Source organism: Anoplolepis gracilipes, chromosome 10 (genome assembly GCF_047496725.1).
Source record: "Anoplolepis gracilipes chromosome 10, ASM4749672v1, whole genome shotgun sequence".
Lineage (NCBI taxonomy): Eukaryota > Metazoa > Arthropoda > Insecta > Hymenoptera > Formicidae > Anoplolepis > Anoplolepis gracilipes.
The window spans coordinates 2,886,307-2,904,048 of NC_132979.1; the positions used below are offsets into that span (position 1 = coordinate 2,886,307).

Below are 17,742 nucleotides of genomic sequence, written 5' to 3' on the forward strand. Positions count from 1 at the left end.
TGCTGCTGGAAGGTGTGCGCGCGCGCGCGCGCAATACGACGCTGACAGGTCCGGTGAATTGAGCGCCGTGCTGTCAGTGAGTTGACAGGTAACCTAGTAAGCGCGTGTTACCATGCGTAGTATCTCGAATAGATACGAGAGAGCGACACTAGTCTACCGTATCGCTAGTAGAGTTGGAAACCCTATTACCTCTCTCTCGGAATAGAATTGATCGACCAATCGGGACGATGGAATTTTTGTACTCCTTTTATCCCGATTGGTCAATCGAACGCCGCTCTTTAGCGCATAAATTTTCGAACACTTTCCGTACTAGAGTTACGGAACGGCGTACGGCGAAACTATTGGGCAGGTTTTGTTCGTGTCGTCGACGTCGTCGATCGTCGTCGTGGTCGTGTTCATATGTTGATAATCTATGGTGCGATAAAGGTTGATTAGAGATCCGAGTCGCGCAAAACTGCGCGTGAAGAGTAATGCGCAAAAAGTGTAATCGATGTGATGTTTCGCTGTAACGAGGTGGGTGATGATGCTAACGGTGGATTTTATATCGTCGATTAATTTACGGGGTCCCCCGGATCCCGAAACTCGCTGTCATGATTTCGAGGACATCGCGATAGAGGCAGGTTTTTCGTCAGCAACATGACAATGCGACTGTTTTGTCGAATTTTTCTTACAAATTCCTAGAAATTCCTGCGTGATCATTCTTCACAATACGCAGAGATTATCGATCTATTGAGTCAGGATGATCTCATCGTATCGCGCCGTGATCTCTAGATTTAGAGACCCCAGCGAAATATGGTTATGAATCAGAATTTATCGAGTTTGTTCTCCCTATGTAATTGCACTTTCTATATTCTTATCATTACTTTTACACTTTCCCTTTACGCTCTTTACATAAATTTTATGTCTTTGAATCAACATTACCTACAACTTTCTACATTTTCTCATCTATACTTTATTTATATTTTACCTATACTTTCGCTTTTCTATTTTGTTCATGAATCTCACATTGTTCACATTATAAAAATTATAATTACAAACAAAATTCTATCTTTTCTCGTTAAGATATCATAATTGACAAATTAAAAGATATAATTAAAAAACATATGTCCTTTGTACTGGTGGGTCATTTTCCTCTGTGACTTTTCTGACAGTAATTTCTTGAAAATGGTCATAAAACAATATATTTAAATAAATTATTTTCAAATTTATTCTAGTATTTATTTAGAAAAATTTTTACAAATATATAAATTTTTCCAGTTTATTTAAAACACTTTATATACTAATAAACTTGTTAAAAATATGTTGATCCACCTGTATGATTAGAGGATGCTAAAAAAATAACAGTACAGAGTAAGGGATATATATATATATATATATATATATATATATATATATATATATATAAAACAGATGTATTTATATAAAATATTACTCTTAATTATTAATTATAATTTTTTAATTGCTGATGAAAAAACCATGCAAATTGCCTGAATAAATCTTTCTATTTATTCTGTATGATAAACCTACTGTTTAAAATATAAAATATACTAGCCTATTATTTAATATAAAGTCTATTATTCAATATGTAGCATTATAAAAACAAATTACAAGGATATAAATGTTATAAAATATTTTTCAAAATTTTCAAAATATTTGATAAATTTTACTAGTGATTATATATTTCTATTTTTTGCTAAATGTATATCATTTCATTTTTCCCTCTTTATTCCATAGAATGCCAATACAGGCACCACAGTGGACTGAATTCTTGTCATGTCCAATCTGCTGTCATGACTTTGACGCAGCGATACGGGGTCCTATATCGCTCGGTTGCGGCCATACAATATGTCGCGCCTGTCTTGCGAATCTGCATCGCAAGCAATGTCCTTTCGATCAGGTACATCAATAACATTAATAACATTATTTGTATGTGCATTTGTTTATGTTGTACATATATTTTATATATATATATATATATGTATATATCTTATTTAATATATTTGTTATATATATATATATATATATACATTGTATGATAATGTTATTTATTAGATGTTAAATTACCTTCTATCTTTTATGCAGAGCATTATCAACACAGATGTGGAGAGATTACCGGTCAACGAAGCGCTACTACAATTGCTAGGTAATCCAATTTCTACTGTTGTCTCATCAGCATCTGTGTCAAATCAGCAACAAAATTATCAGAAATTGTTGCCGGTTGACCAACATGCCAACTATCTGCGGGCCAAGAGTTGCATCGAGGAGCTTGCACTTTACCTCAAGCCATGCCAAACTACTAACACTGCAGGCATGTACCTATTTTTAAATATCAGATATAAAATAGAATTAGTATTATAAGTAAGGATAAAAATTAAACTAAAGTTTACTGTATATTAGAAATTAAATAATATATAGTAAAAGTTGCTGTAGATTATTGCATTTTTTCGTAAAATATAATGTAGTTTGTTAATAATATTTATACTATATTGTAAACATATAAATTATAATAATAATTAATATTATATGAAATTGTTTGATATACTTATATAGGTATTGGAGGCGGGGGCGGAGGGCTAGTGTCCCGACCGATGCAACGTAAACTGGTTACGTTGCTAGGCTGTCAATTAGTGGAACCAGAGGGTAGAGCGCGCGCACTGCGCGCTGCTCGCAGCCTTGGCGAACGTACTGTTACCGAACTTATATTACAGCATCAAAATCCTCAACAGCTCAGTGCCAATCTTTGGGCTGCCGTGCGCGCTCGAGGTTGTCAGTTCCTCGGACCAGGTAAAATTTATTTGTAGAAAATATCTTTTATAGAGGAAGCTATTTTTTTTACTTATTTTTGAAAAGAAAAAGAGGAGAAATAAGTTTATAGTTTAATGATATTAGACTTTTTATGACATTGCTTCTCTCACAGTTACAATGATATATTATATTTTTAAAAAAATGAAATCATGCAAAATAAAACCGTATTTTTCATACATATCGATATCTTGAACTATAGTTACTCTGTGTTTTTAAAATAATTTAGAGATATTATGCATCTTATTTAAATATATATTGATATCCCTTTTTGTTTCTACAATTATCTTTTTTTTTTTTTTTTTTTTGTTTTTAGCTATGCAAGAAGAGGTACTGAAGCTCGTGTTGTTAGCATTAGAGGATGGTTCGGCACTATCGCGCAAGGTATTGGTGATGTTTGTGGTACAGCGTTTGGAACCACACTTTCCACAAGCCAGTAAGACTAGCATTGGTCATGTGGTGCAACTTTTATATCGGGCGAGTTGTTTCAAGGTAATGTACAGTAATAATCACAAAAAAAGTACTTGAATGCTCTTAAACTAAATATACTCTCTGAAAAAAAAAAATATATATATATATATTAGAATTACATATTTATATGTGTGTTTTTAAAAAATTATTGATGTCTTTCTAATGACTGTATAACATCAATTATTGTTATCATTTCTCTCTATTAACAGGTGTCAAAGCGCGAAGGTGATTCATCGCTAATGCAGCTAAAGGAAGAGTTTCGCACTTATGAAGCTTTAAGACGCGAACATGATGCACAAATTGTACAGATTGCCACAGAGGCGGGATTGCGCATTGCGCCCGACCAGTGGTCGGCTCTGCTTTATGGCGATACCGCACACAAGTCTCATATGCAGAGCATCATTGACAAGCTGCAGACACCACAGTCGTTTGCCCAGAGTGTGCAGGAACTTGTAATAGCATTGCAACGTACTCCGGATCCTGGGCAATTGAGTGGTCTCAGGCCTCAGTTAGAATTATTGGCTGCCATTGATCCCAGTCCAGGTATGTATACGCATGTATATATAATGTTTAAAATTAAAAAATTTTTTACAATTAGATGAGAAAAGGAGAGAGACTCTAGAACTCTTGAATATCTAATTTTTAGAGACTGAACCACCAAGCTTGGCCGAGTGTCGGGCGGCTTTAGAGGCTGTAAGAATAGTTGTGGCTGCGTTGGTGGATTTCGTGCGACAACACGGAGGCAGTGGTGCCAGTGGAAATCGAAAATCAACAACGCAGGACAGCGGAGGGGGTGGATCTGGTGGAGGTTTATGCCAGGGTCTAGCAACTGGCAAGTACAAAGTCAGCATGTGCAGAGATTTGGCCCTTCGCGGTACTTGTCCGCGATCTAACAATTGTACCTTCGCTCACAGTGACACCGAACTTGATAAGTGAGTTTGTATATCTAATACATTTATTTATTTATATATACAAAAGAAAGAGAAATAATTAAAGACATACAATATTGAAAAAAAAGAATTAATGTTTAAATAAACTATAAATAATAGGCATTGTTATCAATTATATTTTGAACCAATAATAATCTTGAGTAATAGTTAATTGTTTCTTTACTATTTAATATCAAATTAATAATATTTATTGCGATACTGCAAGTTTGCAGATTGCATAAATAATATCTGTAGCGATATAAAAGTATTTTATTGATTTTGTTAATATTTTTATATACAGATACAGATCAAAGAATCGGAAATTGAGTGTCAGGACGAATTCGAACCAAGTAGAATCAAAGAGCGAAAAGAATAACAAGACTTTTAATAAGCAGAATGGTGATTTAACGGCTTATCATGCTGCCAAAACTCATGAGAGAGAAAGTGAGTTATAATAAATATTTATAATTAATATAATTACATATCAGAATAAAATATTTGAAGAGAGATGCGCACACGCGTGTACATATCGTTAAAAAGAAATTTTTTTTATTCTTTATTGTGTGTGCGCGATAATAGATTTTGCAAAAACCAAAATTCTGCTGACATAAAGTATTTTCTTTGAAGCAGAATAAATTAACAAGTTATAAGTAAAACGTAATGTGCATTCATATATACTCAAATAGAATAATTATTTGTTATTTTATTCAAGCTGCTCCACCTATTGTGCAACATCCGACGTCTATTCCGACCAACTTAGAAAGTAACTTGATCGATTCATTGACGTCGACTTATATGCTGCCGTCTACACCCCCGCAAAACTTACCGCATCTTGGTCTGTGCTCTGTGAAGGGAGGAGCCGTGGTAGATAGCGGGGGATCTCCTGCTGTTCATTGCTCAGGGCATTACATAATGTCGCCAGGATCCGTCGCCGCTGTCGATTACGCGCCTTCTCCGACAACTGCGACGAATCTTGGAATATGGGACACTCCGCAAATCGTACCGACAAATCATGTAACAAACGACAAAAAAGTGAGAGAAAATTTTTTTGTAATAAATAATTATTATTTAGAATAATAAAATATATACAAATTTATTTATCTTAATGATAATGAAATGAAAGATTTGTTAGAATAAACAAAAGAAAATTTCTTTTTTTTATTACACGAATCACATTCTGTTGATTCTGAACTAATTTTCTACTTATAAAGTAGACCTAAAAGATAAAAACCTTTAATAATTTTTTTTAAAGTCACAAAAACCAAACTTAAGACTTTATCATGCCTGGGATATACATTTTAATAAATATAAAACATAATATTAATTAAATAAAACAATATTTAATAATTATAATGATATAGATAACTAATAAATGATGAATAGACAGAATAATCTATTAATACTATTAATAATGATATAATATTCTAATAAGCAATAATAGAGTTTTATAAAATTGCTTTATATAAAATAATTTTATAGCAACGAACGGCGAAAACTATGTTGGCAATGCTACTACAACGTAGGATGGAAATTCTGAATCAGCTAGAAACAATTATTGGCAAGCAGCAGCAACAACTAATTTCCCCGCAAATGAAAACGGTAACTAATAAACTAATTATTCTTACTTTTTCTTACGTTCAAGTCTTTTCATGTATTAAAACAAATGTATTTTCTTAAATATTCTTTTTTAAAGTATTATATATATATATACATATATATAATTTTTTTTTTTAAGTTTATAGTACATTTCTGTTATGTAACGTACATTATTTTATATATTATATATTCTGTATTTTTCTTTAGAATTATGATCTTCGGCAGGAGGGCGACTTGTCATTGACTACGTCTAATAATTTCTCGATATGGGCTGCTGCGAACAGCTTTCGTTGTCCTTCAGACTCACCAGCCTCAGCTTCACATCTGTTCGACGATGATGCGCCCTTTGTGCCCCTCTTGGACATGCCTCCCACGGCCTCTTTGTCACCAAGCAGCAAACAGGGATCTATCTCGAGATTGTCCAAAACTCTGATAAGGTGTGTGCATAATAATAATAATAATGATAATATGTATGAATAATATATAAAATTATATCAATCTTATAACAAAAGAGATTAAATTTGATTTAAATTGCTCAAAAGTAATACAATCTACAAAAGATTAAAAATTTTAAAATTACAATATAATTGAAAAGATTTATATAAAATACATATATATAGATTATTATTATTATATATAGATTATTGTTATTAATTGTTATACCTTTTTGTATTTTATTAATATTACATTTGTTTAATAATATTTAATTTTAATAATAACATTTTATAACAATTATATTTTTATAATTTAAATATAATACAACCTATATGTAATTGACAATAGATCTCCTTGCAATGGGCCTCTGCAGCATTTTGCAAATTTCTATAATGAGGGGGTTGGACCTACCTCTGTGCAGTCTGCTGCATTCAGAACTCCAAACTCTGTAACTTCCTTGTATTATGGCAATCAACGTAAGTGCAAAAATAAGATGTGTATGTTGTATATAAGAATTATTATTAATTACATTTATGTTATATTTTATGTTATGTTATATATTCATAATAATTCAATAGATGTGTGATTTTTATCAATAAATGATACACACACATATTGATATAATTACTAAATTGATATTATTGCAGCATACGTGACAATTGGTGCAAACGGTGGTATACAGTCCATGACTCCGACAAATTCTGGTGATGGCGGTGGCGGCAGCGGTTTTATGAGCGACAATTATATCACTCTCGGCCGCAATATTGTTGCGCCGGAATCAGTACCGCAATTTTCAAGATCGGAATACATGTCGAAAGAGTGAGTAACAGAACGTATTTGCATATGTATGTATGTATATATATATGTATATATATATGTATATATATATGTACGTACGTATGTACGTATGTACGTATGTACGTATGTATGTATGTATGTATGCATGTATGTATGTATGTATGTATGTATGTATGTATGTATGTATGTATGTATGTATGTATGTATATATATATATATATATATATATATATATATATATATATATATGTATATGTTTCAGTTTGATTCTCGAATCACAGAAGGTAAAGCAGCAACTCAGACATCTCGAGAAGAAACTTAATGACTTAAAGGTAATTTATCGCGCTTTGTTTTCTATAAAACATGAGAAACTTTGCATAGAAATTTAATTCATATAACATAATATGTTATATGATGCTGAAAATTGAAAACTCTAAATGATAATTTTCTTTAATACTTTTATTAAGAAAATATTGATATGTTTTACAGCAAAAGACTGTCGTTACGAAATGTATCATACTATAGTAAGATTATATATATTATTTTCTCTGGAAATAATCTGTGAATATATTTGACATAAAAATTATCATTTTCATCATTAGTATATTCTTCATATATTTTTATTAATATACATATATATACTTATCTTAGTTGGCGACGCAAGGAGCCACTACTTTCTTCACGGCGGGCGAAAGGCTGGCACAAGAATTGCAGATGATTGAAGCAGGTATCAGAGAAAAAGAAAGAGACATGCGAAATTGGAGCAATCCATATGGTATTAGTGCTGGTACCACTACATTTCCATGGATCCAACAATCTTCTAATGATTGGCTGTCAAATCAGGAATATAATCAAGATTATAAAATTGAAGAAGTAAGCTACATCATTATATTTATTTCAAAATTTATTTAATAAGGACGTAAAAATAATAATTTTTATATTTATTAATTTTTATTGAAAATCAATTTCCGCTTTGTCTCGATTTTGTTAGGTTATTTTTATGATTTATGTATTTTTGATTTATGATATGGATTTGATTAAAACTCGTCTTTATCATGCTTTAATCCATTAAAATTATTTGTGCTCAATGTTGCTAATAAATAACAATAAATAGATTATGAATTATGAATTGATGCATTCAATATATGATTGCCATTAGAATAATTCTTGTGTCTATGATTAATTGATTAATCAATGTATTCGCAGGAAGATACATACGAAGCGGGAATCGCGAACGATATGCGGGAACTGGAATTGCGATGGGAATTCGAGTTGCGAGAGCAAGAGAAACATTGGTCCAGTGGAGGTGAGGAGGATACTATTACAACCACTACAACCACTACCACCACTTCCAAGAATAAATAATATTTATTTATTCTATTCTATAACATTATATAATCTCTTATCTCTTCTTTCCTATCGCCACTTTTTTTTTCTTCACGTTCATCTCTCCAGAAACATGTATTTTTGCATGTCTAAATCGATTTCTCCGTTTGTATCTCCGCAAACTAATATCAATAGAAAGTAAGAATTTCTTCAATTCCTGAAGGAATATATAAAGTACACACAAACCTACGAATCTAAACCTCTTCAAATATTTTTTTATTTCAATTAATTAAATACAGTATCGCATATAATAAAAATATAGAAATTATATAACTTTTAATAGTTTCGCATATAATTTTCAAATTGATAATAATCGTCAATTACACAATACATATATTGAGCACATCAATTTTTGATTGTTGAGATTAAGTAAGATTCGAGTCATACTTGAATGTATGTTTATGCGCGAATCAAGAAAAAATGTTAAAATTGATTCAATTCATATCGTTTATTCAGTCAAATAACTTAAATTTTTAATTTCTTGATTAGATTTTAAAAAAATCTCTTTTACTTATATCTTTGACCTATCTTTTCTTCCTGATTTAGGGAAGATATAAAAAGATAAGGTAATAAGATTAATGAAGGAGAGATTTATGGGGTTTGTTAAAATTTAGCAATAATACGTAGTCAGTGTTTTATAAACAATGACACGGTGGAATATGAACGTGTAGACAAATATATTAGATAACGTATTTAATTATATGCGGATCGTATATTCTCCCTCGATACGATATCAAATGCAAATACAATACATTCTAAAAGAATGCTGACTGCTTGACCTGATCGACAAGGTTACATTGTCTCTTACAATGATAATAATAATAATAACAACGCGTTATTATATTATATGCTTATACATATATTGTGAATATATATATATATATATGTATATGCTAAAAAAACCGCGTTCCTTTGGAGGACGTTCTATTTATAGAATTTCTGTATTCCGAAAAAAGATGGAAAGAGAAACAAAACCACCCTACCTCGGTATTGGCGACGGCTCCTTCTATATATCTATTTTATTTTGAAATATAATTAATTTTTTTAATCAAGTCTCTGAAATCTCTAGAAATACGCTAAAATAATTTTTATTGTGTTTATTAAATATTAATTATGTTTATTAATTATTATTATTGATTAATAAAATCTGAAATATATTTAATATACTCATAATTACCATGACAATATTAATCTATTTCAAATTTCCGTGTATCATTATCATAAATCTAGTATCGTTAAATTATCAAAATTTTTTGAAGAAAGATATATTTCGGAAAAAGAAATGAGAATTGAGGAGCCGTCTTGAAGGAGGAGAGAGTCTGGTTATCCTTTTTAGTAAATCGTTGCAATTTAAATCGTCTCTTTATTTTCTATTTTTACGGAATAACAAAGAGATAAAAGAACAGTTCCAGTTTTAATGGAAGAGTAACATTTTTTTTATATATAAATATATATATAAAATAGATGAGGTCTCTCATCGACTTTATCTTATAAGCCTTCAAAACGAACTATACTATGTTCGAAAGGAAGTTATCTTTTCTTCTTCTTCTTTTTTTTTTTTTTTTTTATTAAAACTATCGATAATTTGCGAGTCACTTTTTTTTTTTAATGATAATGGGCGCGTTCGGGGAGACACTATATTACGCTACCAGCGTCGTTCTATCTTTGTTCAACTTTTAATGAGTAACAAAGATAGAACGACACTGGTAACGCTATGTACCCACTCGGCATGTAACATTGCCGAAATACTGAAACAATGACAGCAATATTTCAGAAATATTACATGCCGAGTGGGTAGTGTCTCCTCGAACGCGCCCAATATATGTATACACACAGGGAACAGAAATGCCTTAACACATGAATTTATGCATGTACATACATTATACATGTTGAAGCATATATGTTAAGACTGCTATTTTTGACAATTTCGAAGATTCGAATTGTTAAAATAATATATATATACATACACACATCTTACAGACAAGGTATATAAGATCTATGGTTTTCCATATGTATGCTCTGACATGTATTTAAATTCATATGTTAAGATATTTTTATTGCTGAATGTACGTTTATATAGCATAAAATTAATAGGTTTTTTTGTTCTTTTATTAATTGGATTATTACTTGACGTTTTTTACCCTTTTAAAAAAAGAAAAAACTGTGCTAAATGACATCAGAAAATTAATACATTAGCTTTTTTCTTAAATTTTATATGAAATAAAAATTTGTTGTACGTATTTATTTTAAATTGTACGACAAGTAAATACTATTACGGTAGTATTTAATACAGCAACTCAATACTAATTTTTAGAAAAATAGAAAGATCATTAAAAAAATTATTGCATTAACCTTTTTTCTCTAAATTTTGAATCTATCTCTAAAATTAAAATTATATATATCTATATTATTATATATATTTTAATTTTTGATACTTCATATAAAGTGCTAAATAAAATTTTAAAAAATTAACGTATTAATTTTTTGCATACACATATATATATATATATATATATATATGTGTGTGTGTGTGTGTATGTATATATATATATATATATATATATCTTTTCTTTAAAACATGTGTAAGAATTTCACATAGTGCTAATTGTGTGGCAATAATTAATTATTTAAAAACAAATGAACATATATATTATTTTTGTAATTTAATTGATAATGTTTCTGTTATTAATTAAATTTTTATTATTTGACTTCTTATTAATTGTTAACTCTTTTAATTAACATATATATATCAATAACATGTATTTAATCTTAATCATATATATGTACATGCATATGAGTTTCGTATGATATAATTATTTGGAATCAATTAATTATAGTAAAATATTACTTAACCGGCAAAGATTTTTTTAAAGAGTTAGCCTGGTAAAAGAACTTGGTGCAATTTTCATTCATTTTTGTTCATTATTACAATGCAATAATAATCGTGCATACGCGCGCGTGATAAGTTTATTATCAGTTTTATGTTATAAATTTTATTATGTATATATATATGTATATATATATATATATATATATATATATATATATATATACTTATACATAATTTTATTATATATCGCACATAATTAGCAAGATAAAATATATATATATATACTTATACATATATATTTTATCTTGCTAATTATGTGCGATATATAATAATTATATAATGGATTGTGAAAAATTTCATCATAACAGAAGAAAAATTTATTTTCTCTATAATAATAATTAAATTTATTCTCTTCAATAAGATTTCTTCAATTATTTTCTTTAACACAGAAATATGTATATATACTTTCACATAAAAATATATACAACAAAATAAATAAAATAATACTTATATCTCTTTTAAAGAAAGTGATTTTAAAAATTAATATTTGTTATTTAAGAGATTTCTTAAGAAAAAAGTTGTATTCATTAAAAGAGAAATTATTTTAAAAAATTATTTAAAAAAAATTTGTATACAGATCAGTTAAAAATTGAAAGAATCTCATTTAGGAGAAAATAACATTTTATATTTATACATATACATATATATATATTACACATTTATATATATGTATGCATATGTATATATATAAAAGTCATCTTTGCCATGTATAATGTATGGTAGGGATTATCCGTTATGTATATATACATATAAGAATACCGCCTACTTCGTCTATTCTTTCTTTTTTATTATTATTCTCTATATATAGGAAAAATTGGTTGTAAAAAAAGAAATAGAGAAAAAGTGAAGAGAGAGTAGGCTGTGCATAAAAACCGACGTTCGCGAAATTATCGGAAACTAATCAATGAAAATGATCCTTATGCTTACATTATTTGATATATTTAATTTCATTAATTACTGAAATATAAAATTTGTGAAATCATAACTGATCTAAAAAGATCACTTTCTCTAAGGATCATTTTAATACAAAAGTGACCTTTTCTCTTAGGCTTGTTAATTTTTTTTAAATAATCACAGGGGGAGAGGGGAAATAAATTTAAATTTTATCGAAATATTTTGCGGATCCTCCATGTGTAAAAAAAAAAATGAAAAAAAGGAAACACCCCGGGAAGTAACGAGTGCAACGCGCGATGCTGTGTTTGTGCAAAATGTGCTTCTGATTTATTATAATATTGCATGTTAAACATGTCGCCAGCTCTATCACTGTGTATGTACAGTCGAGATACATAAGTGTCGATGATGGTACGATATGATTCTACTTGATGATATATTACCTTGTTCTTTGTTTGAACATTATAATAATGCAATATTATATAAATAGCGATATCACATATCGAAATATATGACGATATATTATAGTCACTCAATGCACTTGCCACTTATCAGTACAACAGACTTATTCGTCGCTCCTTTAACGCTAATAATTATATAATTGCGTATAGTATAATTATATTAAATTGTATTATATATAATTGTATAATATAATTTAATAATAATTACAAATAATGATGAATCGCAGCATTGTAACAAAAACTCACGGCGAAAATTTATATAATTAATGTTAAGAAAAATTTATAATTAATCTATACTCCGTCCCATGAGAGAAAGAGAGAATAATTTCAATTGTCATTTGTCAACTCTATCTCTAAAGAAACCGAAAGTAATTTAATAAAACAATAAATATTACGTAAGATAAGTAGTGACACTTGCAATTAGATGTTGATAGATATATGACTTACATTTAAAATGCATCATAGATATAATAAAGTGCATCTGCTATTTAATATCACATTAGAGAAAAAATTCCTATTTTTATCCATTTCACTATTAAATGTACAGATCGAAATCATTCTCTCATGAGACAGTGTATATATTACATTATTATAATAACTAAAAAGCGTTAAACACAATTTTACTTATAGAAATAAAATTTTATTCTATTGTAACGGATTTATTTTAATCGTATATAAATGGAATAATTATGTAAAAAAACACTTTTGAGAGAAAAAAGAATGAAAATTAATTATTTTATGTTGTGAGATATTTAATAATAATTAGGAGAAAAAATAGCTGTTTTTCATATATGGTAAAAATTTTATAATTAAGTATAATAAAATAGTGTAACACACTTTCTCTCTTTTATACTTTACTATAAAATTATTTACTATGAAAAATTTCATGTATATGCTCATGAATACACGCACTCTTCATTGTATTTTTCAACGACTGTGTACTGTAAGTGTGAAAGTGTAACGTATAAATATATTTATTTACTCAATATAACATTTTTGTGTAATAATATTTTCCCTTACGATTTCTAAAATAATTTTTTTTTTTCATAGATATTTAAATATTTTCAATGTAGCGCATATTTTTCAAGATGAAAACTTTATTAAAGAATTACTATTGTACTCTTTCCATTAATAAATTTTTCCACTAATAAACAAGATATTTTTTCATTAAATTGATTTGAATCTTTACTGAGTAAATATTTTAAAGTGAATATTTTGAAATGCAAATTTTTAACTTGTGCCAGATGAAAGTTTCTTTTTCTTTATTATAATATAATATGCACATATACCGATATTTATTATATTTTTACACCCGAATTTTGAATAGACCACACATAAATATAGATATACTAAATAATATATATATATATATATATATATATATATATACACAGTTTTCTTATTCATTAGGTGTGTTCGAAAATCTTATTTTTAGAGTAAAGCAACGTTTAATTGACCAATCAGGAGCAAGGATTTCTTTGTCCCGATTGGTCAATTAAATGCAACACTCTAGTCCACAGATAGAAGATTTTCGAACACACTTTTAATTATACAGTTTCGCACAAACACACTATTCATCTTTATAGATTTTATTCTGTTGATGTGTTAGCCGATTCAAAGATCAAAGTTCATATTGAATAATACTCTTATCATCGTTTATTTAAATCTTACTTTAAAATTACTGTTCAGAACGTTTTCGAAGAGCTTGGAGTGAACTTTGTGATCAGCAATTACAGCCAATTGTTACAATCAGTCGATATATTGATTTTTTTTAAACAAGTTATTGAAATTTGAAGATGTTGAAGGTATGTTTACTGTTTATAAATTTCTTTTTATAACAAAAATATAATAGATTTTTATATGCACGTCATTGTACATAATATATATTATTTCAATATCATTATACGATTATATTATGGAATATATATAATAATAATACTCATGATGTGATTATTCATTGCAATCATAAAATTTTTGTAATAATATCCCAGAGGGCATATGTCCCTAAAAGATGATTTAAACATGACTTAAAGACGTTTCACGAGGGGTTGGTCACTAACAGTTATAATGTATAAAAATTACCCTTTGATACGGATTACCTTTAAATTATAAGGATTACTTAAGATTACTTAATAGTATCTCAAATTAAAAATAAATTTTGAAAAAGAAATTTTACTTTAAATTATTTTAACGCTAAAGATTATTTAGATTTACCAAAAATAACCTTGGATTACCCAGAATTTTGCTGGGATTGCCGCTGAATTACCTAGCCCATGTACAAAAATTACCTCAGTGACCAATCCCTCGACGTTTCATTGTTTTTTAGGTATCTTTAAGATGTCTTTTAGCCTTTCTGTGCCATATGGGATGTTACATTCCAGTTGAGATTATTTCTTTTATCATACATTTTTTATGTAATTGTTATGCTCATTTATTTATTAATTGTATATGTGATTATTTATCAGTAATAAAATATATATGATTTTTCAATCATATATATATTTTCCAGAAATTTGGATAGGTTTGATGCAATTTGTTATCATGTATTTTTTTCTTTCTAACATTACACATCTAGTAAAATCAAACGTTCTTTTTTTCTATCATACTCTTTTTATTCTGAATTGATAAATATATATTCGTTGACAAGGGAAAAAATACCAAACATGTAAGAAAATATATATAGAGAGTGCAAGTGTTTTAAATTTAATTTAAATATCTACTCATTTTAATTGTATTTTCTGCATATAATAAATATGTATAGAGTGCAGTTTTTTTAAGTTTAATATAAATATCTGCTCATTTTAATTGCATTTTCTGCACATAATAAGTATATATTTAAATATTAGAAGAAAATAGGAAAAATGCAAAAAGTACAGAGGTGATAAATATAAATCAAGAGTTGAAATTAAATATCTGCTCATTTTTTACTTTAAATATTTAGATATTATTAATTTTTCCTTGACATAATTAATCAGGAATTAAAATAAAATATTTATGTATATATGTATTAAAGCTGTTATATAATAATTCATTTGAAAACTAATGTAAAACTAATGTAAATCTAATAATTTTTCTTACTTTTTTAGGGCACTGTAGCTTTGGTGACTGGTGGTGCCTCTGGATTAGGCCGTGGTACTGTAGAAAGATTTATCAAGCAAGGCGCAAAGGCAGTTATTGCTGATTTGCCTTCTTCAAAAGGCAAAACTGTAGCTGAAGAATTAGGAGAAAATGCAGTATTTGCACCTGTGGATGTATGTATAACATATATAATATAATCATTGTATAATCTTGTTATTTTCAACAGAAAGTATATTTTACAAAATATAATTTGCAATCTGTTGTGTCAGTTTGTTTATCAGAGATAACTGCTTTTCAGAATAATAATTATTATTTAATAATAATAATTGCTATTATGTTTCTTATTTTTATTCTTTCTAAAATAATTACTATTTAAAACGTTAAATTGGTAAAGTTATATAAATTTCAACATATAATTTTTTATTAATTATAAATAGATTATTTTGTTATTATTATATTTTTATGATATCGTATTATCTCTTATCATCTCTTTCTATTTTGTAACATTTTATATCATTTTTTCTCTTAGGTAACTTCGGAAGCAGATGTTCAAGCCGCTCTCGATCTTACAAAACAAAAATTCGGCAAGCTAGATGTTCTAGTTAACGCTGCTGGCATCGCTATTGCCTTCAAAACATATAACAGCAATAAAAAACTTCCTCACAAATTGGAGGACTTTGCTAAAGTTATCCAAGTCAATACCATTGGTACTTTCAACGCCATTCGTCTTTCTGTTGGTCTGATGATTGAAAACACCCCTAATGAAGATGGTCAAAGGGGTGTAATTGTGAATACTGCAAGTGTCGCAGCATTTGATGGCCAAATAGGTCAGGCTGCTTATTCTGCTTCGAAAGGAGCAGTTGTAGGTATTGTATTTTATCTTATCTTATTCATGATGTTTATTTTTTTCTATTTCTTAGTATAGTCAACTACTATTTGAGCATATTTACTTTTCTCTTATCTTAATCTATAAACTTTGCTTTTCTATCTTATCTTCTAATTTTTTATTTATTGTTTTTCATTTTTATACAGGAATGACCTTGCCAATCGCTCGCGATCTTTCCAAAGACGGAATTCGTATCGTGACAATTGCTCCAGGACTTTTTAATACTCCGTTATTGATGGCATTACCAGAAAAGGTGCGAACTTTTCTAGCAAAGAGTGTTCCTTTCCCTCAAAGATTAGGGAATCCTGAGGAGTATGCAATGTTGGTGCAGCAAATTGTGGAAAATCCGCTACTGAATGGAGAGACAATTAGATTGGATGGTGCTCTGAGAATGCAAGCTTAAAAAAATCATTAATCTCTTATATTGGAATTAAAATATTTAAAAAATTATAAAAATTTTTTTGTATCTATTTTTACATGTATATAAAATTTCAAGTTTTATAGAGACTTTAATTTTTGTAATACAAAATTTTTTGTTTATTCCTCTATTTTCCTCTCTCCTTTAAATTTTTTACACTGGAATATATCACAATAATCGAGATTTGTATAAAGAACTGTATATATAGTAAGCTATATTTTGTAAATAATAATAAAACTTTGAAACGTTAGAGATTGTTAGAGATTTATAAGAGATTGAAATAAAATCACCTTTTTTTACATGCAACATAATCTTTAATGTGCGTGTATAGAGTATAGAGAATTGTTTTTTTAAGTTGTAATTTAAGTTTTAATTTAATTATAATTTAATATTTTTTTAATTTCAATTTATTTATTAAGTTTGTATTTTTAATTAAATTATAAAAATGTGTGTGCACATACATCAAAAATATATTCTATAAAATGCTTTTAAAAATATTAAATTTATAATTTGTTTTTATATGTATTTTGTATTTTAAATTTCTATACTTTTTTATAATATTTTAATTTTTCTTTTGACATATATTCTTAGTAAATTAGGGTAAGGGTGAAATAAAAACGAGAATAGAAAATCGATCAACACAATCCTTTTTACATGCAACACCAGTGTAATTCTCTTGAAATGTACACCAACGACTGCGT

The 17,742-nt window shown here is 28.2% G+C and overlaps 2 protein-coding genes across 4 annotated transcripts; both read left to right on the forward strand.

The window, feature by feature from the left end:
- The first annotated feature begins 354 nt into the window (after positions 1-354).
- Positions 355-10,729, forward strand: Roq (RING finger and CCCH-type zinc finger domain-containing protein roquin). Of its 2 annotated transcripts, none has more exons than XM_072900782.1 (16): positions 355-616; positions 1,735-1,897; positions 2,083-2,308; positions 2,551-2,784; positions 3,119-3,294; positions 3,483-3,816; positions 3,920-4,205; positions 4,504-4,646; positions 4,915-5,234; positions 5,682-5,801; positions 6,006-6,235; positions 6,582-6,709; positions 6,881-7,052; positions 7,294-7,363; positions 7,683-7,904; positions 8,238-10,729. In XM_072900782.1, the coding sequence occupies exons 2-16, from the start codon at positions 1,736-1,738 to the stop codon at positions 8,394-8,396; spliced, it is 2,982 nt and encodes a 993-aa protein (XP_072756883.1). In that variant the 5' UTR covers positions 355-616; position 1,735; the 3' UTR covers positions 8,397-10,729. The 2 variants fall into 2 exon arrangements, with proteins under 2 accessions (XP_072756883.1, XP_072756882.1); XM_072900781.1 differs by having other exon boundaries at positions 355-513; positions 8,238-10,728.
- Positions 10,730-14,217: 3,488 nt separating this feature from the next.
- On the forward strand, positions 14,218-17,136 carry Scu (hydroxysteroid 17-beta dehydrogenase 10). Of its 2 annotated transcripts, none has more exons than XM_072900905.1 (4): positions 14,218-14,464; positions 15,746-15,910; positions 16,267-16,599; positions 16,770-16,904. In XM_072900905.1, exons 1-4 carry the CDS (start codon positions 14,456-14,458, stop codon positions 16,773-16,775), a joined length of 513 nt encoding a protein of 170 aa, XP_072757006.1. In that variant the 5' UTR covers positions 14,218-14,455; the 3' UTR covers positions 16,776-16,904. The 2 variants fall into 2 exon arrangements, with proteins under 2 accessions (XP_072757006.1, XP_072757005.1); XM_072900904.1 differs by having other exon boundaries at positions 14,221-14,464; positions 16,267-16,603; positions 16,770-17,136.
- Positions 17,137-17,742: the final 606 nt, after the last annotated feature.

Bases quoted from the DNA above. Each gene is read 5' to 3' on its own strand.
- Roq (XM_072900782.1), top strand. From the start codon at position 1,736: ATGCCAATACAGGCACCACAGTGGACTGAATTCTTGTCATGTCCAATC. The intron at 4,647-4,914 runs GTGAGTTATAAT...ATTTTATTCAAG, and splicing joins CAAAACTCATGAGAGAGAAA to CTGCTCCACCTATTGTGCAA. The intron at 7,364-7,682 runs GTAATTTATCGC...TACTTATCTTAG, and splicing joins AGAAACTTAATGACTTAAAG to TTGGCGACGCAAGGAGCCAC.
- Scu (XM_072900904.1), top strand. The intron at 15,911-16,266 runs GTATGTATAACA...TTTTTCTCTTAG, and splicing joins CAGTATTTGCACCTGTGGAT to GTAACTTCGGAAGCAGATGT. The intron at 16,604-16,769 runs GTATTGTATTTT...ATTTTTATACAG, and splicing joins TTCGAAAGGAGCAGTTGTAG to GAATGACCTTGCCAATCGCT.